The following is a 22,650-nucleotide window of genomic DNA, read 5'->3' on the forward strand; positions in this document are numbered from 1 at the left end:
TCATCATAGTCACTATTCACCTCTTGCAAAAAGGACTTAGAAGTCCCTTCAAGAGGATCATAAGTGCGATCGGGCCTTTCACTTGGTCTGGGGGGCTGCCGGGTGGAAACTGGAGCGGCATTCTTTCTGGAAGAGTCCCTTTGTACAGCTGTCTTGCCTTGTAGCTCATGTACTCGTGCCCGCAGGGTTGAGGTAGGCTTCCCATCCCATTTCCTCATGTCTTCTCCGTGGTCACGCAGATAAAACCACAGGATATCTCGTGGTGTGTATGCTCCATATCCCCTCTCTGGAGCAGAAAAACGCTTACTCCTAACAGCTGCAATACGGGTCTGCACAGGTGGGGAGTAAGATATATCCTCTTTGAGTTGCCGGACGTCCTGGGACAGTTTCTCCACAGCCGAGATGAGGGAGGAAGAAAGGGTCTCTTCATATTGCCGGAGTCGGCCAGCGACTTCGTCCACTGTGGGTGCCTCTTCACTTTTCCAGTCGATGACTGCCAGTGAGTTGGTGTACGATGATGGTGCACTTCGTACAAATTTTCGCCACATGGGTCGGGTACACTGGACTTCATCGGAGTCTGTGGGCAACTGTGCATTGTCCGGATCATAATAAAGCATCTCCCGCACAGCTAATTCCCTCAGATATTGGATACCTCTCTCCATAGTGGTCCACTTGCCTGGCCGACATACAACATCTTCGCTGAAAGGATACCTTTCCCTCACACTTGACAGGAGTCGCCTCCAGAGGCTGAGGGCCTGTGCCTTCTTCCCAATTGCCTTGTCAATTCCCCCTTCCCTAGACAAGGAACCTAGCTGCTTGGCCTCCCTGCCCTCCAGTTCCAGGCTACTGGCCCCGTTATCCCAGCAGCGGAGCAGCCAGGTAATAATGTGCTCCCCTGGAAGGCGGCTGAAATCTTTCCGCATATCTCGCACGTTCATCGCACTTTCTCTCTGCTGCTCCATCCTCCTCACTTTTTTCCCCTGCTCCAACGGGGGGTCTTTCCCATCAGGGACAGTCCTTCATGAACTTCTCCAATGTGGGTCCTTCCCATGGGCCGCATTTCTTCATGACCTGCTCCAGCGTGGGTGCCTTCATCAGGGTGCAGTCCTTCAGGAGCAGACTGCTCCAGCATGGGTCCCCCGTGGGGTCACAAGTCCTGCCAATAAAACTGCTACAACGTGGGCTCCTCTCTCCATGGGGTCACAGGTTCTGCCAGGAGCCTGCTCCAGCGCGGGCTTCCCATGGGGTCACAGCCTCCTTCAGGTGTCTCATTCATGCTGGAAGGCACCTCGGGAGGTGTCTGAACCTCCTGCTCAAAGAAGGCTCAGACCAAACTACTCACAGCTTTATCGAAACACATCCTGTTTGCTTTCTGGGGCAGAGACAGTGCACACTCCCTGGGAAATGGCTTCCAGCATTTGACTATCCTCATGCTGGAAAACTCTCTCCCTATATGCAGCCTGACCCTCTCTTGTTCCGGGCCATTGCCTCTTGTCCTTACGTCTTGTACCACGCACATAAGCCTGACTCGGACTTCCTGGGAACGGTGCAATGCTTCTGCAAGAACTTCCCTTCTCCAGGCAGGACAAGCCCAGCTCCTTCAACCTCTCCTCATAGGCAGCATCCTGACATTCTTGAGGGCCCTTTGCTCAACCTGCTACAGCTTGCCAACATCCTTCCTCTACTGGGGATCTGAAATCGGGATGCAGTAACCTGGAAAATCCCTTCCCCCAATTTCCTGGCCGTGCTCCTGCTCTGACAGCCCAGGATGCTGGTGGCCTCCCTTGCTGCCAGGGCACACGGCCGCCTCCCGTCCAGCTCCCTGCCCACCGAGACCTTTCCCACAGGGCTGCTCCCAGCCAGGCAGCCCCCAGGCTGTGCCATTGCCAGGGTGAGTCCCCTGCAGGGGCAGAAACTGCCACTTGCCCTTGCTGGAGTTCAGGAGGTTCTTGCCCATAGATGCTCTTCTCCTCCTTGAACCATTTCCCTGAGCACAGAGGCCTGGAGACCTTTTCAGTAAACACTCAGGCACAGAAGGCATTGAGTCCCTCAGCCCCACCTGTGCCTGCTGTTATTAAATCACCCTCCCTGTTCAGCAGCAGCAGCAGGCTGGCATTTCAGTTGTGCAGCCTAAAGGTCATCTCTAATGGGTCTCTAACAGGTGATCAAAGCTCATCTTTTCACTCTTGACTTTCCCAGGTGACCTTTGCCTTTCCTGAAATCCTACCTGCACAATGAAGTTAAGGCTCAAAATTTTCTCGTTTGTGGAAGGATCTCAGAAAGGCACTGCAGGACCCTTTTATTTATTTTTTATTGTAACACAGAGAGAGCAAGGCTCTCCATATACACAGCCACTCAGTCAGAAAAGAAAGCAGACAGTGAATGAGAGAGGGGATGACAACATCATTACAAGTAAAACACCACCCCAAAAACAAAAAATACAGACAGACTGGACCTGTAATAAGTTACATCATAAATAAATGCTGTGCAGAAGAGGGGCAGTTTTTTGCTTCTGAATAACATCCGGTCATCAGTTTCCACACTGCATCCTTGAGCTCCTTGTTCCTCATGCTGTAGATGAGGGGGTTTATGGCTGGAGGTACCACCGAGTACAGAAGTGACACCACGAGATCCAGGGTTGCGGAGGAGACAGACAGGGGCTTCAGGTGGGCAAATGATCCAGTGCTGAGAAACAAGGAGACCACGGCCAGGTGAGGGAGGCACGTGGAAAAGGCTTTGTGCCGTCCCTGCTCAGAGGGGATCCTCAGCACAGCCCTGAAGATCTGCACATAGGACACCACAATGAAAACAAAACACCCAAATGCTAAACAGGCACTAACCACAAGAAGGCCAACTTCCCTGAGGTAGGCGTCTGAGCAGGAGAGCTTGAGGATCTGGGGGATTTCACAGAAGAACTGGTCCACAGCATTGCCGTGGCAGAGGGGTAGGGAAAATGTATTGGCTGTGTGCAGCAAAGCATAGAGAAACCCACTGCCCCAGGCAGCTGCTGCCATGTGGGCACAAGCTCTGTTGCCCAGGAGGGTCCCGTAGTGCAGGGGTTTGCAGATGGCAACGTAGCGGTCATAGGCCATGATGGTGAGAAGATACAATTCTGCTGAAATGAAAAAAACAAACAGAAAGAGCTGTGCAGCACATCCTTGGTAGGAGATGTCCCTGGTGTCCCAGAGGGAATTGGCCATGGCTTTGGGGAGAGTGGTGGAGATGGAGCCCAGGTCGAGGAGGGAGAGGTTGAGGAGGAAGAAGTACATGGGGGTGCGGAGGTGGTGGTCACAGGCTATGGCGGTGATGATGAGGCCGTTTCCCAGGAGGGCAGCCAGGTAGATGCCCAGGAAGAGCCCGAAGTGCAAGAGCTGCAGCTTCCGTGTGTCTGCGAATGCCAGGAGGAGGAACCGGGTGATGGAGGTGCCGTTGGACATTTGTTCACTCTGAGCATGGGGAACTGTTCAAGGAGGAAAACACAGTCAGTTAGCAGAGACTTCTCTGAGCAAAATGAAATCCATTACCCATAGACTCTGCCCCTACTGCATACAGCCCTTCTCATTTCCCAGGAGACCTCCTACACTTCCATGGGTGCAGCTCTGGTTGGTGCTGGCTGATTTTGCTGTGAGGAGCAGAGCCTCTGCCCGCTGGCTGCCGAGGAGTCAGCCCTGCTCTGCAGCAGTGGGTTCATGGGAACGGTGGGGACAGGGGCCAGTCCTGGGTTTGGCTTTGTCAGGTGAATCCGCTCCTAACGAAAAAGGGCCTGTCAGCATCTGCACTCTGCGGACTAAGGAACTAGGATGGCAGAAGGCAGTTTGAGACATTCGGGAGGTGTTCTGGGATGTCAGAAACCCTCAGCATTTCTGCTGCACTCAGGGAGCACAGAGTGAGTCGTGCGAGGCAAGAGGATTGCCTGTGGCTTAGAGCAGAGTGAGGGGAGCTGGTCTGTCCCTCCGTCTTGTTCCCAGCTTGTACCTTCATGAGGTGGAGAGTGACCACACTCTTAGGTTATGTCATACAACCAGACACTGCTGAGAGCAGAGGCATCCAGCGCAGACCACAAAATGTCTCACCCTTTCTCAAGGTCTCAGCACCCCACTTGTAGACAAGAAGAAACGCGGCTCATTTCACCAACCCAACAGCTTTTCCTTGGTTGTAGCATCTCGGCATTTCTCCATGGGGCTTTCAGATAACACAAAGGTGCTATGGGGCAGGCTTGCATCCTGGAGGGCAGCTCACACCTTGGAAGGACACCCCAAGGACTTAGCCAAGTGTCCTAACGACAGCATCTGATTAAGGGAAATCCAGCTCATTCTCCAGCCCCACAGACTCCATTGCCCACAGCCCCACACGTCAGAGGAAAGCTGGGACACTTGTTCCCAAGGACATGCCCACATGAATGGATGAACAAGATCAGCCCGTGACTCTGCAGCTGAACCTCCCACCCCCAGGGAGTCTGACCGCAATAAAAAGGTAACTTTAAAACAATCACAGGGAGAAACAAGGAAAAGCACAGGGAGGGTCTGGCTGAGAGAGGCCAGGGCAGAGACAGCCGGGCACTCGGGAAAGCATTACCCTGACCCAGCTGTGCATGTCACCTCCCAGAGACTGATACTGCAGGACAGTTGCCTTCCATCCGATTGCTGGTCAGCGGGAAATAAATATGTGGCAGGAGGGATGCCCTTCGCCTCTTCTGCTGGTCTGCTGGACAGAGAGGTGACTCCTACCCTAGACCCCAATGTCCGTGAGGGCCAAGGATGTGCTGGGTGGGAGGGATGAAGGGGGTTTCTCAGGGAAGGCATCTGCACTGCAAGGGGTGGCCGGGAGGTGCCCCTGTCTCCCCTGCAACAGGGTTTCCATGAGCAGTTCCTTCCTTTCCTGCCCATCTCTCCTGCCTGGAGCTGTCCCTGCCAGGAGCTCTTTCTCTGGCCCCACGTCTCTTCTCTGCTCACAGACCCCATGCCAGCCCCTGTGTGCCCAGCTCTGCCCTGCAGCCTCTCTGTGTGTGTGCAGGGGCTACAGAGAAGGTCACACAAAGCCTGATGAGACTGGAAAGGTGATGCTGGTGCTGTCTGTAGCCCCCACAGCTGCACACTGAATCACAGATGAGGAAAGCTCCTTAGCCATACAGGAGACCCTCCTTTGACCTCTGGATTCAAAAGCCCCCTTGGAAATGTCCCACTGCCCAACCAGCCGACCAAGATGAGAAACCTCAAAAGGCAGACACCTTCCCTTACAGGGAAAACCATCTTGAAAAGACCCCTTGGAAATCCCCAGGGCTACCCTGGAGCTGTGAGCAACCCTGACCCACGCAGCACCCTCTCGACAGCAGAAGGACCCTACCCTGACAGAGGTCGCTCCTTCCACCCACAGCTGCTCCCCACAGCGCCATGGGGAGCTCCCCGGGCAGGCTGAGGGTGACCCTGGCAGGCGGCAGAGTCCCTGTGCCAGCACACAGCCCCTGGGGTGCAGGGACCCTGCTCGGAAGGACAGCCCTGGGCACCCCTGGCTGCACACCCACCTGCACACCCCTGCGGCCGTTCCTGGCAGAAGGCAGCCGTCATGCCCTGTGCCTCTGACGCTGTGGCAGGGAAGCCCTGCTCTGCAGCACGTCCTCCTCCTCCTCCACACCAGAGACCTTGTGAGCGTCCTCCTGATAGATCCCACAGGCTGTGGCATGTGCCAGCTTTTGGAGGTCTCTCCAGGAACTGCAGCTGCTTTGTCCTGCTGCCACAGACCTACCGTGCCAAGTGGTGTGGACATTTCTCCTCCTGTTACTTTGCAACATTCTCACACCCCAGACTGCCTCTTTCCTCTCTTCTCCTCGCTCCTCTGCCCTCGCTGCCTGCAGGCAGTGCCCTCAGCCCTGCTGCGCTTTGCAGAGGAGCTGCTCCTGGGCAGAGCTGTCTCTCTGCAGCGCTGCCCGCTTGCCATGAGCTCCCTCCATCCCAGGAGCCCAGCCCAGCTCAGCAGCAGCACAACAGCCCAAAGTGCCACTTTCTCTGCCCCCTCCCCACCCTCCCCGACTCCCTCGAGGTGTCCCTGGGCCTCCAGGGCTGACAGCTCACGAAAGGCAGCAGGGTCTCTCCTGGGGAGCAGAATTTGAAGCAGACTGAAGTAATCACCCAGTGTCCCTCCCTAAGCACTGGACAGGCTGATTCCTGCGATGGGAATTGCTCTTCCAGGGTGTGCAGATCTACAGGAGGTGTCAATGTTCCCCTCTGGAAACCCCCATTCCTGCCCCATTGTCAGGCAGGACACACAGGCAGTGACAGGCAGGGGATCATTTCCTTCTGTGCAGGGCAGGGATGGAACCAAGTCAATGAAGGCATCTCAGCTCTCATCAGTATTCCTGAGGCCAGAGGGGATTCAGCTTCTCCAGTGCAACCCACAGACCCACTGGAGGTGGGATTCCTCTTGCCTCAGCTCAGCTGCAAAAAAATCATGGAATCATAGAATGGCTTTGGTCGGAAGGGACCTGAAAGAGCATCTAGTTCCAACCCCCCTGCCATGGGCAGGCACACCCTCCACTAGGCCAGGTTGCCCAAACCTGGCCTTGAACACTTCCAGGGAGGGGGTTTCCACAGCTTCTCTGGGCAACCTCTTCCAGGGCCTCTCCACCCTCTACAGTGAAGAATTTCTTCCTAATATCTAATCTAAATCTCCCCTCTTTTAGTTTAAACCCATTACCCCTTGTCCTGTCACTACACTCCCTGATAAACAGTCCCTCTCCAGCTTTCCTGTAGCCCCTTTAGGTAGCTCTCTGATCATCTTCATGGCCTCCTCTGGACTCACTCCAACAGCTTCATGTTTTTCCTGTACTGAGGACCCCAGAGCTGGACACAGTACTGCCGGTGGGGTCTCACAAGAGCGGAGTAGCGGGGCTGAATCACCTCCCTTGACCTGCTGGTCACGCTGCTGGTGATGCAGCCCAGGACACAGTTGGCTTTCTGGGCTGCTAGCGCACATTGCCAGCTCATGTTGAGCTTCTCATCAATCAACACTCCCAAGTCCTTTTCCTCAGGGCTGCTCTCAATCCATTCCCTGCCCAGCCTGTAGTTGTGCTTGGAATTGCCCTGACCCACATGCAGGACCTTGCACTCGGACTTGTTGAACTTCATGAGTTTTGCATGGGACCACCTCTCCAGCCTGTCAAGGTCCCTCTGGATGGAATCCCTTCCCTCCAGCATGTTGACCACACCACACAGCTTGGTGTTGTCGTCAAACTTGCTGAGGGTGCACTCGATCCTGCTGTCCATGTCACCGACAAAGATATTCAACAGTACCGGTCCCAGTACCGACCCCTGAGGAACGCCACTTGTAGCTGATCTCCACTTGGACATTGAGCCGTTGACCACAACTCTTTGAGTGAGACCGTCCAGCCAACTCCTCATCCACTGAGAGGTCCATCTGTCAAATCCATGTCTCTCCAATTTAGAGACAAGGATGTTGTGCAGGACAGTGTCAAATGCCTTGCACAGTTCCAGGTAGATGATGTCAGCCACTCTTCCCTTATCCACCAATGCTGTAACCCCAACATAGAATGCCACCAAATCTGTCAGGCACAATTTGCCCTTAGTGAAGACATGTTGGCTGTCACCAGTCACCTCCTTGGCAGCTCCATGATCTTGCCAGGCACAGAGGTGAGACTGACCAGCCTGTAGTTCTCAGAGTCTTCCTTTTTTCCCTTGTTAAAAATGCATTTGATGTTTCCCCTTTTTCAGTCAAATAGGTCTGAGCTCCTTATCTAAGCTGCCATGTTAATAATGGAGAGAGAGGCCAGGAGTGAACTTTTCTGATGCTAAAACCTGGTGCCATTTGAGGTGCCACAGGTGGTCCAAGGCACGTGCAGGTGGCAGCAAGCTGTAATGGAACAATTGTGAGGGACAGGGCGGCATGTGAGGGCATCGCCTTGGAGGCTGTTGGGGAATTCCTTTGGCCAACAGACATGACAGCAGATGCTGACATTCAGTACAAAGAATCCTGTCCCTGATCAGTAGGTTCAGGGCAACCTATAGAGGTGTTCCTCTGACCAAATGGAGGCATGTGCCATAGGGACGGCTATGTCTCCTTCTCTTCCCCATCAGCTGTATTTCCCAGGTCTGCCCTGACTATAACGTCTCATGGTCTCCTGTCAGGGCTGCACAGCCCAGCCCTGCTTATCTCGGGCATTGGTGAGGACAGCAGGTTTTGCTGGCTCTGTGGGCACCTCATGTCAGCTACCTCATCATCTACATCTACAGCTCATATCATCATTGACATTGCCATCTAACACATAGTCCAAGCGCGTCTCTGCTATGAACATAGCGCGTCTTTGCATATATGGGCCCTTGGGATGTCAGAGGGGCAGACTGGGGACCTTCAGGAGGGATCTCATGAGCAGCAGTACTGATAGGCAGCAGAGCCCAGCACAGCTGGTGTTTCAGGACAACCTCCTGCAAGGACAGCAGTGGTGCATACAGACAGTCAGTTGACTCTCATAAGGGAATTTAATGGCACCAAGATGAGCTGTTACTGATGAAGTTACAGTTAAAGAAGAAAGAAAGACCATGTGGGGCCACTGCAGAATTTACCAAGGGCAGGTATCAACAGGTCTGAGATACCTTTGGCGCCTTTGGCTTCATCTTCATCAGCAAGGTCTCCCAGGCCTTTGTGCCTTGAGGCAGAACCCATGGAGAACAACCTGCAGTGAGTGAGGATCAAGTCAGGGCTCACCTGAGCAAAGTCAAACCTTTACCAGTCCATGGGACCAGAGGGACTCCATCCAAGGGTGCTGGCCAGGAAGTCACAGTGACACTGCTATGTGTCACTTTGGACAGGTCATCCGGGGCACTCCCTGAGGACTTGCAAAAAGCAAACATTGCATGCATCTTCCAAAAAGGCCCCAGGGATGAGCTGGGAACCTGAAGGCTTCTCACCCTCCTTTTGGTTGAGGAATGCATCCCAGAGTGTGTCCTCTTGGATCCCATTTCTGGGGTTCTGAAGCAGAGGGTGACTGCGTTTACTCAGGTACATCATGCCTGACCATCCACACTGCTTTCTGAGATGAAAGGATTGTATTTCCGAGTGAAGGGAGAGCAGTGGATTTCATTTACCTAGACAAAAGCAAGGATTTTAACGCTATCCCCCACTATATTCTTTAATTCCTATTATGATCCTCTGGTCTGCCTGGGTAGATAAGTGGATTAAAAACTGATTCCATGTTCGGGCTCAGAGGGATGTGGTGAATGGGAGATACACTGCTGGGGACCTGTAGCTGCAGGGTCCTTCATGGATCCATCCTGCAACATGCCCTCTTTCATGTGGTTTTACGGACCTGGAGGAGATGAAAGCATGCTTTCTCATCAAGCTTGCAGATGACACCAAACCGAGGAGAGGAGCTGATACTCTGGAGGGCAGGGCTGCCATCCCAAGGAACCAAGACAAGCAGGAGGGATGGGCCAACAGGAACCTCATAATATCCAGCAAGGACAAACCCAAAGGCCTGCCCTGGAGTGGACTAAGCCCCTGCGGTCACATAGGCTAGGGGCTGCTTGGCTGGGTTGCAGCTCTGTGTTAAACACTCTGGTGGGCCTTGGGTTCCCTTAGGCCGAAGAAGAGCTATCAGCAAGGAAGGCCAAGAGCCTCTGGGGCTGTATGAGCAGGAGCGCAGGCAGGGGAAGCGATTCTCCACCTGTCGTGGTTTTACCCCAGCCGGCAGCTAAGCACCACGCAGCCGCTCACTTGCTCCCCCCATCGGGATGGGGGAGAGAACTGGAAAAGTTAAAGTGAGAAAACTCGTGGGTTGAGATAAAGACATTTTAATAGGTAAAGCAAAAGCCACACGCACAAGCAAAGCAAAGCAAGGAATTCATTCACCACTCCCCATGGGCAGGCAGGTGTTCAGCCATCTCCAGGAAAGCAGGGCTCTGTCACGCGTAACGGTTACTTGGGAAGACAAACGCCATCACTCCGAACGCCGCCCCCCCCCCCCCCTTCTCTTCCCCCAAGCTCCTTATAAACTGAGCATGACGTCATATGGTATGGAATATCCCTTTGGTCAGTTTGGGTCACCTGTCCTGTCTGTGTCTCCTCCCAACTTCTTGTGCACCCCCAGCCATCCCGCTGGCAGGGCAGTGCAAGAAGCAGAAAAGGCCTTGGCCCCGTGTAAACACTGCTCAACAATAAGCCCATAGAACAAAAACATCCCCATATTATCAACACTGTCTCCAGCACAAATCCAAAACATATCCTCACACTAGCTACTATGAAGAAAATCAACCCTCTCAGCTAAAACCAGGACAGGGGCTTTTCAGACTTTCTTCATCCCTCTGTCCTCTCCACTGCAGGCCATCGTCCTATGGTGTTCCACACCTGTACCTCCTCCTCCTCATTGAATCATCATAGAATGGTTTGGGTTGGGAGGGAGCTCAAAGATCATCTAGTTACAACCCGCCTTGCTGCGGGCAGGGACACCCTCCACTAGACCACATTGCCCAAAGCCTCATCCAACCTGGTCTTAAACACTTCCAGGGATGGGGCATCCATCCAGGAGGATCTGCTCCATGATCTTGCCAGGCACGGAGGTGCCTGGTGCCTCTTTCTCTGCAGGCTGTAGACATCCACCCTGCTACCACACCTTGCTCTCACCTCAGCATCTCCCTTCCTTTACTGATATCTCTCCACCCTCCCTGGCTGTTCCTTGAAACACAAAGCCTTGGGCTGATCCAGTTTCCCTCTGGGTGACTTCATACACCATGGCACTGCCCTTTGAGTGACATTTCTTCATGTCCAGACTAGGCCTCCTCAGCTGCACTTTGTGGCATTACTTCTTTCTCATGCTCTATCTCACTACAAAGGGAAGCTCCCTCATCTCTGAAGCAACTCTTCAAGCACTCTCAGGCCACTCCTGTACTGCCTGGAGCCTCCACACTGCTGGGCCAAAGAACGCCCAGTCCCTTGACCACCCTACACAGGTCATGTGCACTAGGTCCCAAGCCTCACCTTGGCAGACCTCCACTTGACACTCCCCACTTCTCCCTACTTCTCCAAAACAGGGAGCCACACCCTGGGACACACCCATGTGTGTAGGCCACACCAATGTGAGTTGAGGGGGATGATAAGGCAGGTTGTTTGAGGGGCCCATGTTCCTCCTAATGCAGCCCCGTGACGCAGCAATGCCCCTAATGCAACACTGTGGTTGGTGAGTGTCTGCTGTGGACCTCCTGATGAGGCAGAGGAAGTAGATGAGGCCTTCTTCAGACACCTGGAAGAAGCCTCATATTTGCAGGTCCTGGTCGTCGTGGCAGACCTGCACTATCCCAGTATTGACTGAAGGGGCAAAACAGCAAGGTGAAAGCCATCCAGGAGGTTTCTGGAGTTCACTGACAACGCCTTCCCGACAAGGGTGACTGAGAGGCCAGTGAGGGGGGCGGTCCTTCAGGATGTCATACGTTGAAACAAGGAAGAGCTGGTCAGGGATGGAATATCGGGCGCGAGAAAGTAGAGTTGAGGTTCCTGAGAGAAGGGAACAAGGCAAAGAGCAGGACTTGAGGAGAGACAGCTTTGGCGTGCTGAGGAACCTGCTTGGAAGAATCCCATGGTTTAGGGTCCTGCAGAGAAGAGGGAAGAGCTGTTTGCTAGACAAGGATCTCCTCTTCAAGCTTCATAACAATACACCCAGATGTGCAGGAAGTCAAGCAACATTGCAGGAGGCTGGACTGGGTAAGAAAGGAGCTCCTGACAAAAATCAAGCATGAAGAGGAAGCCCAGAGAAGGTGGAAGCTGGCTGCCTTCCAGCCTCAATGGTTCTGTGATTTGGCGATGGAGAGAGCCGTTGTGGTGGGTTGACCCCAGCTGGATGCCGAGTTCCCACCAAAGCCTCTCTATCACTCCCCCTCCTCAGCTGGACAGGGGAGAGAAAAGATAACAAAAGGCTTGTGGGTTGAGATAAGGACAGGGAGAGATCATTCACCATTTACCATCATGGGCAAAACAGACGCAACTTAGAAAAAAATAATCCAATTTATTACCAAATGAAACAGAGTGATAAGAAATAAAACCAAATCTCAAAACACCTTTCCCCCACACCTCCCTTCTTGCCGGGCTCAACTTCGCTCCTGATTTCTCTACCTCCTCCCCCTCAGCAGAACGGGGGGACGGAGAATGGAGGTTGTGGTCAGTTCGTCACACATTGTCTCTGCCCCTCCTTCCTCCTCACGGAGGACTCCTCACACTTCCCCTGCTCCAGCGTGAGGTCCTTCTCCTAGGAGACAGTCCTCTGTGAACTTCTCCAGCTTGAGTCCTTCCCACAGGCTACATTTCTTCATGACCTGCTCCAGCATGGGTCCCTTCCACGAGGTACAATCCTTCAGGAACAGACTGCTCCAGCATGGGTCCCCCAGCGGAGTCACAAGTCCTGACAGAAAAACTGCTCCAGCGTTGGCTCCTCTCTTCATGGGTCCACAGGTCCTGCCAGGAGCCTGCTCCAGCGCTGGCTTCCCACAGGGTCACAGCCTCCTTCAGGTGTCTCCACCTGCCCCAGTGTGGGGTCGTCTGTGGGCTGCAGGTGGATATCTGCTCCACCATCAACCTCCATGGGCTGCAAAGGAATCTGCTCTGGCGCCTGGAGCACCTCCTCCCACTCCTTCTGCACTGACCTTGGTGTCTGCAGAGTTGTTCCTCTCAAATAGTCTCAGTCGCTCTCTTTTTCTTCCTTCTTAAATATGTTATCACAGAGGCACTGCCACAGTTGCTGATAGGCTTGGCCTTGGCCAGCATTGGGTCCGTCTTGGAGCCGGCTGGCATCAGCTCTATCGGACACAGGGGAAGCTTCTAGCAGCTTCTCGCAGAAGCCACCCCTGTAGCCCTCCCGCTACCAAATACATGACTCTGTGTGTGTGTGTGTGTGTTTGTCTGTGTGTGTGTTTGTGTGTGTGTGTGTTTGTCTGTGTGTATGTGTTTCTCCATGGGGTAACTGGAAGGATGAGGGAATCCCAGGGCCAGCTCCTGGATAGATGGAGAGTTTAAGATCAGCTCCTGGAGACATCACTACTGTACGTATGGGCTTTCCCATAGCCCCTGCAGAAACTGTGATACATGTTCATACCCGCATCTTCCAAAAGCCTTCAAAATCGTGTGAATCCTGGTGAATTTTGAATGTGTGCTTGCTTTCATCCTAGGACTGCTGACTCCCCAAAAGCCTCACAATCATTGCACCAGAAATTGCATTAAGTTGTCTGATAGGTGTCCAGAGGGAAAGGCAGCTCGAGGAGAGTGGCATGACTACTGCATGCAGGGAAGGGAATACAATGATTTGGCTAGCAGGCAAGGATTTGGGTCCTCTGTGCTGTAGGCACTACAAGGGACACCATACAAGGCAGTGGTGCGTGCTCAGCGTGAACAAGGTCAACTGCATCTGAGGCCGTGGTAGGAGAAGCTCTGCCACCCCAGACATCTTGAGTTTTCATCCCCCTGCAGTGAGCCGTGGTGTGGTGACATCTGGACCGGTGTGTCCCTCTGTGGGAATTGCTGCTGTAGAGAGGTGGGGAGGAACTGGAGAGTGCCCCGAGGAGGTCTGCACATGTCCTGTACTTTAGGCCTCAACCCCATCTTTGCCGACCTCTTCCATACCCACTCAACCCTGGGAACATGCCGCTCCTGGAGAACCACTGCGCCCTCCAGGCAGCTCCAGATTCCTCTCCTAGACGATGGGTGTCCTTAATGTCACCTGTGTGAGAGCCCTGGGCACACCCCTCAGTTACACTCACCATCTTACCTGTCATCAGACACCGACTGGTGACGCATAAATCCAGTCCGACATCTTGTCTCTAAAAGGTCACAAAGAGACACTGGGCTTTTTGCTCCCAAACACATGGAGGAAGAGGAATTTCAGTGGGGCAGTTCCTCATGCCTCTTTGGAGAAAGAGCCCAGACAGAAAGCACTGCACCGGGGAGATCCCACTGTATTATCGAGATGCTACGAGTCACGCTAATTCTGAGTAGTGTTGAACATACTTTTATAAAGGCAGCCAGGCTCACTTATACATGCAAAGTTGGTACATGACTCAGATACAGTGACGTAAATGCAAATATTTGTGAAGAAAGAAACATAAAAACCATGAATGAAAAATATCAACAGCATGATAATTATAATGATATTATAATGATATTTAAACCAAAGGAAACCAAACCAAAAAAACCCCCAAAAAACCCAACCTCACAACAAACAAACAAACAAAAGCTGGAATCAGATACACTGGGAATCATTTGTGGACAGAGGTGGTAATTCTGTCAGTGTAGCAAAATGTCCTTGGAATCATTTTCTCAAGGGCATCCTTGAGCTCCCGGTTCCTCATGCTGTAAATAGTGTGTCACTACTGGAGGTACCACAGAGTACAGAACAGCTACCACCAGATCCAGAGATGGGGAGGAGATTGGGGGGACTTCAGGTGGGCAAACACGGTACTGCTGCTAAACAGGGAGACCACGGCCAGGTGAGGGAGGCACGTGGAAAAGGCTTTGTGCCGTCCCTGCTCAGAGGGGATCCTCAGCACGGCCCTGAAGATCTGCACATAGGACACCACAATGAAAACAAAACACCAAATGCTAAACAGGCACTAACCACAATAAACCCAGCCTCACTGAGGTGGACATCTGAGCAGGGGAGCCTGAGGATCTGGGTGATTTCATGTCGGAACAGGTCCAGGGCATTGCCCTGGCAGAGGAATAGGGAACAATTATTGATACTTGGCAGGAGAGAAATCCCCATATTGCTATGCTGCTGGAGGCATTGACCCACAAATCTCGAATGCTGACATGTGGGAGTTTCAGGCCAGAGGGACCTTCACACCCTCGTGCCTTTGGCCAACAGAAAGGCAAGGTCTGCATCTTGAGCAGAATAAACTGCATGCATGAGGACCATGACGTGCCTGGCTGAGGAGAAGGGCATGGGGTTATGATGGATGCCATATGAGCCAGTGGGTTTCCCATTTTGAAAGGTGGATGGAGAAACTGGAGAATGTCCAGAGGCAGTTTGTTGTGATGAGAGTTGGGGCCTAAAGCACGAGCCGTGTGGAGAGGCAGAAGGAACTGGGTCTCTTTAGTCTGCTGAAGGTGAGGAGCAGGGCACTCAAAGGCAGCTGAATCCTGGCAGAGGCAACAGCCACAAGTTTCCTCCTGGGACCTTCACACTGGGCCTTCAGAAAGAGTGAACAGAGGGTGCTGCTGATGGCAGCAGGACACCCAGAACTCTCTGTTATCTCCATCTCTGGAGGTCTTCAGTTTCCAGCCAAGCTGACTGTGGGACTGGCGATACCCCACCCTTTGCTGGGAGGCTGGACCAGAGATCCCAGCGCTCCCTTTCCCAACAACCCTTCCATAAGCCCGTGCCTTGCAGTGTGCCCCAGGAGAAAGGATTCAGCTGGAGGTGGGGGTCTCTGCAGCAGGGGGTCATAGGACGATTCAGGGTGGAATGCTCCTGTACTCAGGAGGTCTCTAGTTCTACCTTTGGTTCCAAGCAGGGCCAGCTCGGAGGTCGGAGCAGGTTGCTCCATAGACATCAGCATCCCAGTACAGAGGCTGCACGTGTGCCAGGCATTGAATCCACCGTTATGGAAATGGACACAAAGCCTTTGAGCGGCTCCTTGAACCCAGGAATCGGTATGCCATGCCTCCCGAGCTTCCCAGGAACACCTAAGCTTTCTGTGCAGAGGAATGCGAGTCCACTTTCCCTGTCCTGGCCAGTCTCCTGGCAAATGTGGTGCTGTAGGTTCTGAAGAGAACCAGAAGAATCTCTTTGAGGAGGTTAGTTTCATTTTACATGCTGAATTGCAGGGCAGATGAAGGGAGCTCAGAGCTTCCAGGCTCCCTGCCGCACAGTTAGCACATCAGAGACTGGAAATGCAGGTAGCGGTGTTGTGTTAGCGTACACCACATGGAAATGTTGTCTTCCTTTGTGCTTTTGCATAAGCTGGGGTCTGTCCCTTGGCCGCCTGTGGCTAAAAAAGCAACAGCTCCCCTCTTCCACCTCCCTCTCCTCCACACAACAGGGAGGAGAGAGATGAAGCAGGGATAATTTAAGGGCAATACTGTCTAAGAAGTGTAATATTGAAATGGTAACAGTGAGAGAAGCAGCACTGCGTTTTAAGAACTTCATGCCAGAGGCTAACTGCTGAGCCTTTTGTAAAGTAGAAATGAATGTTGGGAATGAAATTGAAGTGCTTTGATTAATCCTAATGAAGAAAAAGAAGGAATTCCCTTACAGCACTGTGCTGTTCGTGTTATTAGTGACAGGACCACTAATTCCTTAAACGTCCTTGAGAGCGTCTTTATTTTCCTCCTTTCCAAAGCTTAGTCTACTCAGATTGCCAGAGGACTACCTCCAATCTCTGCAACCCAAAGCTCTCCAGCCTTCTCTCATCAAAGGTCTTTTACCCCGGGACATATCTCACCATCACTTCAATACGCTGCCCGGGGTCTATTTTTCAGGTGGGTGAGGTCAGGCTATTCCTTTGCAAAGCCTTCCCTACAAAAGTCTTGTCTAGGTGCTGATCCCACTGTAGCACCTCATGCTGGGCACCACTCCAGCCTCCTTCTGCAGAGCTCCAGTGGATGGGCAATTTTCCTGTTTCTGTCCTACCCATTCACCTTCCCAATCTTTTTGTATTGTTTGCATATCGAATATTGTCTCAGGAAACACATTTGTCCTCCACAGCATCAGCCATTTGCAATTGCAGGCTGAGATATTTCCCCTCGTGGAGCAGACATTGTGCAAAGCTGCTCCGTTTGGGGAAACCCACTTCATGCTGCATAGGCATTTGGGCTACAACCCCCCACTAGCTCATTTTTTAAAGAGACAGTTTCAGACTGGCAAAGCAGATTCAGCACATAAATGCGTGTGCTGGTTTTGGCTGGGACGGAGTTAATTTTCTCCATAGTAGCTTGCATGGGGCTGCGTTTTGGATGTGTGCTGAAAACAGTGTTGATAACACAGGGATGGTTTAGTTACTGCTGAGCAGTGCTTGCACGATGTCAAGGCCTTTTCTGCTCCTCGCACCACCCCACCAGCGAGAAGTTTGGAGGGGACACGGCTGGGACAGCTGACCTCACCTGACCAAGGGATATTCCATACCATATGACATCGTGTTGAGCCATAAAAGCTGGTGGAAAAAGAAGGAAGGAGAGGGCATTGGGAGTGACGGTGTGTGTCTTCCCAAGTAACCATTGCGCGTGATGGAGCCCTGCTTTCCTGGAGATGGCTGAACACCTGCCTGCTGATGGGAAGTGATGGAGGAATTCCTTGTTTTGCTTTGCTTGTGTGCACGGCTTTTGCTTTACCTAATAAACTGCCTTTATCTCAGCCCCCCAGTTTTCTCACTTTTACCCTTCCGAGTCTCTCCTGTCCCACCAGGGTGGGGAGTGAGCAAGCTGCTGTGTGGTGCTTAGTTGCCGACTGGTATTAAACCATGGCAAAAAGACACTCCATGGGTCCCTGGGACTCTATCCCAGTGCTGGACTTTCCCCCCGGTGACTTTTTTTTTTATTCTTTCTGTCAAGTTAGTGAAACATTACACAACTCAGTGCAAGACATCATAGCAGGGGAAGATGACCTTCATGACTTTTGATGTTTTTAGGCTGATTCCATGCGGTGACACTCTAGACAGTCCATGGGGTCTAGCAAGTGATTTCTCAAACCTGAGGGTAGTCATCTCTTCATCGGTTGTGTCACCTTTGGGCCTCCTTGACTGCTGACCACGATTCGACTATTTCCCTTTAACTTTACATTGGTCAGACAGAGCTTGAAGGAGCTGTTTGCATTAATCACGGTGGGGCATGACATACCAGGAATGCCTCAGGCCACCTTCCCCCTTCTTGAGGAGGATGGAAGCCAGGCTGGACATGTGGGGTTTTTTGGGGCAAATGTGGGATGCCTTTTTTCAGACAACCACGTACCCCAGTGGGGCATTTGGGACTATTTGGGGCTATTTTACATACTCTGTAGTATCACTTTGTCCATAGGAGTCTCTTCAAGGCAATTCTCACTTCCTTGTTCCTCAGGCTATAGATGACAGGGTTAAACATGGGGGTCACAATTGTGTAAACCAGGGCAAGGTACTTGTCAGGGTCTACAGAATCCCTTGACCGTCGCTTTAAGTAGACAACTGTGGCCGAGCCATAGAAAAGTGTCACCACTGCGAGTTGTGAAGAGTAGGTGGAAAAGGCTTTGTGTCTGCCCAGAACCGAGGGTATTTTCAGAATTGCCCTGATAATTTTAAGGTAAGAAATAACTATGAAGGAGAAGGGAAGGATCGCAAAGACCAGGATGATGGTGTACAGCATCACTTGGTTCCAGAAAGTGTCTGCACAGGCCAGTTCCAGCAGAGGGGGGACATCCCAGAAAAAGTGGCGAAGGTCCAGGGATGCACAGAAGGGCAAAGTGAACACCTGGTAGGTCTGTCCTACTTGCACTGGTACGACGACCACCCACGACCCCACCAGCAGTCTGATGCAGACACCCCTGCTCATGATGAGGGTGTAGTGCAGGGGGGGGTCACAGATGGCTATGTAGCGGTCGTAGGCCATGGCAGCCAGGAGAAGGCATTCGATGCTGCCCAACAAAACCAGGAAATAGAGCTGGGCAGCACAGCCAAGGAAGGAGATCCTGCCGTCTTCCGTCAGGAAACCCACCAGCATTTTTGGCAGAGTGACTGACGTGTAGCAGATCTCCAGGAAGGACAGGTTCCTCAGGAAGGCACTCCTTTTGGTCAGTTGAAGACCTCTATAGGATGCCCTGGAGCTAAGGTATAGTTACAGTTTCAGTTGTCATAAACGTGGGCATCTGCTGTCATTTCACCTGGCCAAAGAAATTTCCCACCAGCCTCCAAGGTGATGGCCCCAGATGCTGCCCTGTCTCTAGGAAGTGCTCCATTAGATCTTGCAGTTACCAGCACACATCTTGGTCACCTCTGGCATCTCAAAGATAACCAGGTGTTGTGTCTCAGCAGCTCACTCACGGCCTTTATCTTCATGAATTACCATGGGAGCTGGGACAAGCAGCTCACATGCAGGTGCCTGTTTTGTGCCCACCTTAACTGAGGCAAGAGGAATCCGACATCCTGAGGGTTTGTGGCAGGGAGCTGAGTCCCCTTCCAGCCCCAGGACTATAAAACTACACCTGAGATGCGTCTAATGACTCGGGTGCATCCCTTCCCTCAGCAGAGGTAAAGGAGATCCCTCCTGGTCACTGTCTTGGTTTCCTGTCTCTAATGATGGGACATGAAAAGGTGAATCTTGGACATGACTCAGTCTGTTTGGAGAAATGACTCTACTGGAAAGAAGTGTCTCTCTCCAGCGGAGGGAGGGAACATCATGATTCCTTCAGCCTGTTTCACAGCAGGTTCCCCCAGAGCCCCAGGGACACCTGGAGGGAGCCCAGAGGGGGCAGAGAAAGTGCTGCCTTGGGCTGGTCCTCTGCTGCTGAGCTGGGCTGGGCTCCTGGGATGGAGGGAGCTCATGGCAAGCGGGCAGCGCTGCAGAGAGACAGCTCTGCCCAGGAGCAGCTCCTCTACAAAGCGCAGCAGGGCTGAGGGCACTGCCTGCAGGCAGCGAGGGCAGAGGGGGAAACGGCAGAGATATTACAGGCACTGTGGAGTGGGCTAATGCTGAGAGTTCGCTGTTGGAGAAATCTACACAGGCCTTGACACGGTAAGTGTCTGGCTCCAGGTCGATACACAAATGTCCTGGAGGGGCTTCCTAGAGCTCACACATCTTGCTGCAGCTAAGATCTGGCAGGATGGCAATCAGGGTTTCTTTACTGTGGAGAAGGACATGCTCCAGAGCAGGGCTTCTGCGTAGCACCATCAGAGGGACAGCACACGAAGTTTCCTTTCTCCTGGGGCTGGCTGCAAGGGTGTGCAGCCAGGTGTACAGCCAGGGGTGCCCAGGGCTGTCCTTCAGAGCGGGGTCCCTGCACCCCAGGGGCTGTGTGCTGGAGCAGGGACTCTGCTGCCTGCCAGGGTCAGCACTCAGCCTGCCTGGGGAGCTCCCCACAGCACCTGGGGATAAGCTCTGGGTGGAAGGGGTGATGCCTGGCAGGGCAGAGGCCTTCTGGAGTCAAGAGGGTGTTGCATGGGTCAGAGGTGCTCACAGGTTCAGATCCCCCTCAGGGCATTTGCAGAGGGTCCTTTTGAAGCAGGACATCAAGGCAACATGTACCTGAAAGTGCAGGAACCTGTGCTTTCAGTTTTGCGCTCTTCATTGGCTGGGGGGCAGTGGGAGATGGGAATTTATTTCTCCGCTCTGGTGAAGGCACGGAGACCCTAGTTCTAATTCAGACTTCTCTGAACTGCTGCTGAGCCCCCGCACACACAGAGATGTCCCTGCTTCCAGGAGGGGTCTGCAGGGCAGAGCTGAGCACACAGTGGGTGCGATGGGGTCTGTGAGCACTGACAGGGAGGAGATGTGGGGACAGAGAAACAAATCCCGGCAGAAACAGCTCCAGGCTGCAGAGATATGGGCAGGGAGTGAGAAGAAGCTGCTGCCAGAAATGCCAGGGGAGGGGGGGGAATTCAGGCACCTCTGTGCCATTTGCTACAGCGCCGACGCCTTCCCCGGAGCAAGCCCCTGATCTCTTCTGCCACACAGCAGGGCCTTCACCTTGAAGGCCATGTGCTCCACGGCATGAGTTACCTCCTCGGCAGATGGACCCCTGATGAGGGGAATCTCCCAAGTGCTCATCCGTTTGTCCCCGTACTGCCTCCATCAACAGGGGCATTGGGGAATTTCTCCAGTTCCCCCCTCCTCTTCATGCTGCCTTTCTTCCCACCTAAGGTGGGAGCTCCAGGCAATGCTGCTTGCAGGGCTCAGTGAGCCAACTCACTGTTCCGGACAGGTGATCTTGAGGACATTTGGTTATTTCCCTGGGCCATCCTGCTGTGCTGCAGGCTGTCTTCCAGAAGGGCACAGCCTTCCCGTTCCGTCTGTGTGTTACGTAGCAGCCCCTCAGTACTAAGGCCATGGAAATGCTGCTGGCAGGGTGTATGCAAGCACCTGTGATGAGCCCCCTGCGTCCCTGGCTGGGAGGGGAGGGCTGAGCTGAGACAATGTGAGGAGTTTGGAGATGGGCACTTGGGAACTGCATTCACCCCATTGTCCATTTTCTTCTCAGGGGGGTCTGGGTGCAATCGCCCTCCAGCTCAAGGAGGTGACAGCCTAGGGTAACTGAGACCGGGTCTGACGGACAGACTGTCAGTCTGCACAAAGGGACAGTCCCTTTGCCACACAGGACCCACAAGGTTTCTCTCAGCGACAAGCAGAAGTGCCACTTGGGGGATCCTCAGCCAGCTCCCACCCGAATTCACTAAATGGACCAGCAAAAGGTCTTTCTGAAAGGAAAGAGGCGGTTTGGGGGGTTTCCATGAGAACTGGAAGAAATACTTCTCTGAGATGTCTACCCTAACTTGTCACTACTTCTTCCTCCTTTGACAGGTCCCAATGCCCAGAGACAGCAAATGTCCAATGACAGCTCCATCACTGAGTTCCTCCTCCTGGCATTCGCAGACACACGGGAGCTGCAGCTCTTGCACTTCGGGCTCTTCCTGGGCATCTACCTGGCTGCCCTCCTGGGAAACGGCCTCATCATCACTGCCATAGCCTGTGACCACCACCTCCACACCCCCATGTACTTCTTCCTCTGCAGCCTCTCCCTTCTAGACCTGGGCTTCATCTCCACCACTCTCCCCAAAGCCATGGCCAGCTCACTCTGGGACAACAGATCCATTTCCTACGCAGGATGTGCTGCCCAGCTCTTTTTCTTTCTCTTCTTTATTGTAGGGGAGTATTGTCTTCTCACCATCATGGCCTACGACCGCTACGTTGCCATCTGCAAACCCCTGCACTACGGGACCCTCCTGGGCAGCAGAGCTTGTGCCCACATGGCAGCAGCTGCCTGGGGCAGTGGGTTTCTCTATGCTCTGCTGCACATGGCCAATACATTTTCCCTACCCCTCTGCCACGGCAATGCTGTGGACCAGTTTTGTGAAATCCCCCAGATCCTCAAGCTCTCCTGCTCAGATGCCTACCTCAGGGAAGTGGGGCTAATTGTGGTTAGTGCCTGTTTAGTCTTTGGGTGTTTTGTTTTCATTGTGGTGTCCTATGTGCAGATCTTCAGGGCCGTGCTGAGGATCCCCTCTGAGCAGGGACGGCACAAAGCCTTTTCCACGTGCCTCCCCCACCTGGCCGTTATCTCAATGTTTCTCAGCACTGCCACGTTTGCTGACCTGAAGCCCCCCTCCATCTGCTCTCCATCCCTGGACCTGGTGGTGTCAGTTCTGTACTCGGTGGTACCTCCAGCCATGAACCCCCTCATCTACAGCATGAGGAACCGGGAGCTCAAGGATGCACTGTGGAAACTGAGGACTGGATGATTTTCAGAAGCAATAAACTCTTCATCATCCTCTGCATATCTCATAGAATCATAGAATCATAGAATGGTTTGGGTTGGAAGGGACCTCAAAGATCATCTAGTTCCAACCCCCCTGCTACGGGCAGGGACACCCTCCACTAGACCACGCTGCCCAAAGCCTCATCCAACCTGGCCTTAAACACTTCCAGGGATGGGGCCTCCACAGCCTCTCTGGGCAACCTGTTCCAGTGCCTCACCACTCTACCGGT

General features: G+C 53.1%; 3 protein-coding genes across 3 annotated transcripts; 1 reads left to right on the forward strand and 2 right to left on the reverse strand.

The window, feature by feature from the left end:
- Positions 1-642: 642 nt before the first annotated feature.
- Positions 643-3,437, reverse strand: LOC129200844 (olfactory receptor 14A16-like). Its single transcript, XM_054812086.1, has 2 exons — positions 2,544-3,437; positions 643-808 (listed from the first exon to the last, which is right to left on the reverse strand). The coding sequence occupies exons 1-2, from the start codon at positions 3,435-3,437 to the stop codon at positions 719-721; spliced, it is 984 nt and encodes a 327-aa protein (XP_054668061.1). The 3' UTR covers positions 643-718.
- A 14,545-nt stretch (positions 3,438-17,982) lies between these two features.
- LOC129200843 (olfactory receptor 10AG1-like) lies at positions 17,983-18,672 on the reverse strand. The gene has a single exon (XM_054812084.1). It carries the CDS (start codon positions 18,670-18,672, stop codon positions 17,983-17,985), a length of 690 nt encoding a protein of 229 aa, XP_054668059.1.
- A 2,816-nt stretch (positions 18,673-21,488) lies between these two features.
- LOC129200845 (olfactory receptor 14J1-like) lies at positions 21,489-22,403 on the forward strand. Its single transcript, XM_054812087.1, has one exon. The coding sequence runs from the start codon at positions 21,489-21,491 to the stop codon at positions 22,401-22,403; it is 915 nt and encodes a 304-aa protein (XP_054668062.1).
- The last annotated feature ends 247 nt before the right edge of the window (positions 22,404-22,650 follow it).

This window comes from Grus americana, unplaced genomic scaffold, assembly GCF_028858705.1.
Source record: "Grus americana isolate bGruAme1 unplaced genomic scaffold, bGruAme1.mat scaffold_565, whole genome shotgun sequence".
NCBI lineage: Eukaryota > Metazoa > Chordata > Aves > Gruiformes > Gruidae > Grus > Grus americana.

Bases quoted from the DNA above. Each gene is read 5' to 3' on its own strand.
- LOC129200844 (XM_054812086.1), bottom strand. From the start codon at position 3,437: ATGTCCAACGGCACCTCCATCACCCGGTTCCTCCTCCTGGCATTCGCA. The intron at 809-2,543 runs GTGTGGAAACTG...CCAAGCAGCTAG, and splicing joins ACAAGGAGCTCAAGGATGCA to GTTCCTTGTCTAGGGAAGGG.
- LOC129200843 (XM_054812084.1), bottom strand. From the start codon at position 18,672: ATGCTGGTGGGTTTCCTGACGGAAGACGGCAGGATCTCCTTCCTTGGC.
- LOC129200845 (XM_054812087.1), top strand. From the start codon at position 21,489: ATGTCCAATGACAGCTCCATCACTGAGTTCCTCCTCCTGGCATTCGCA.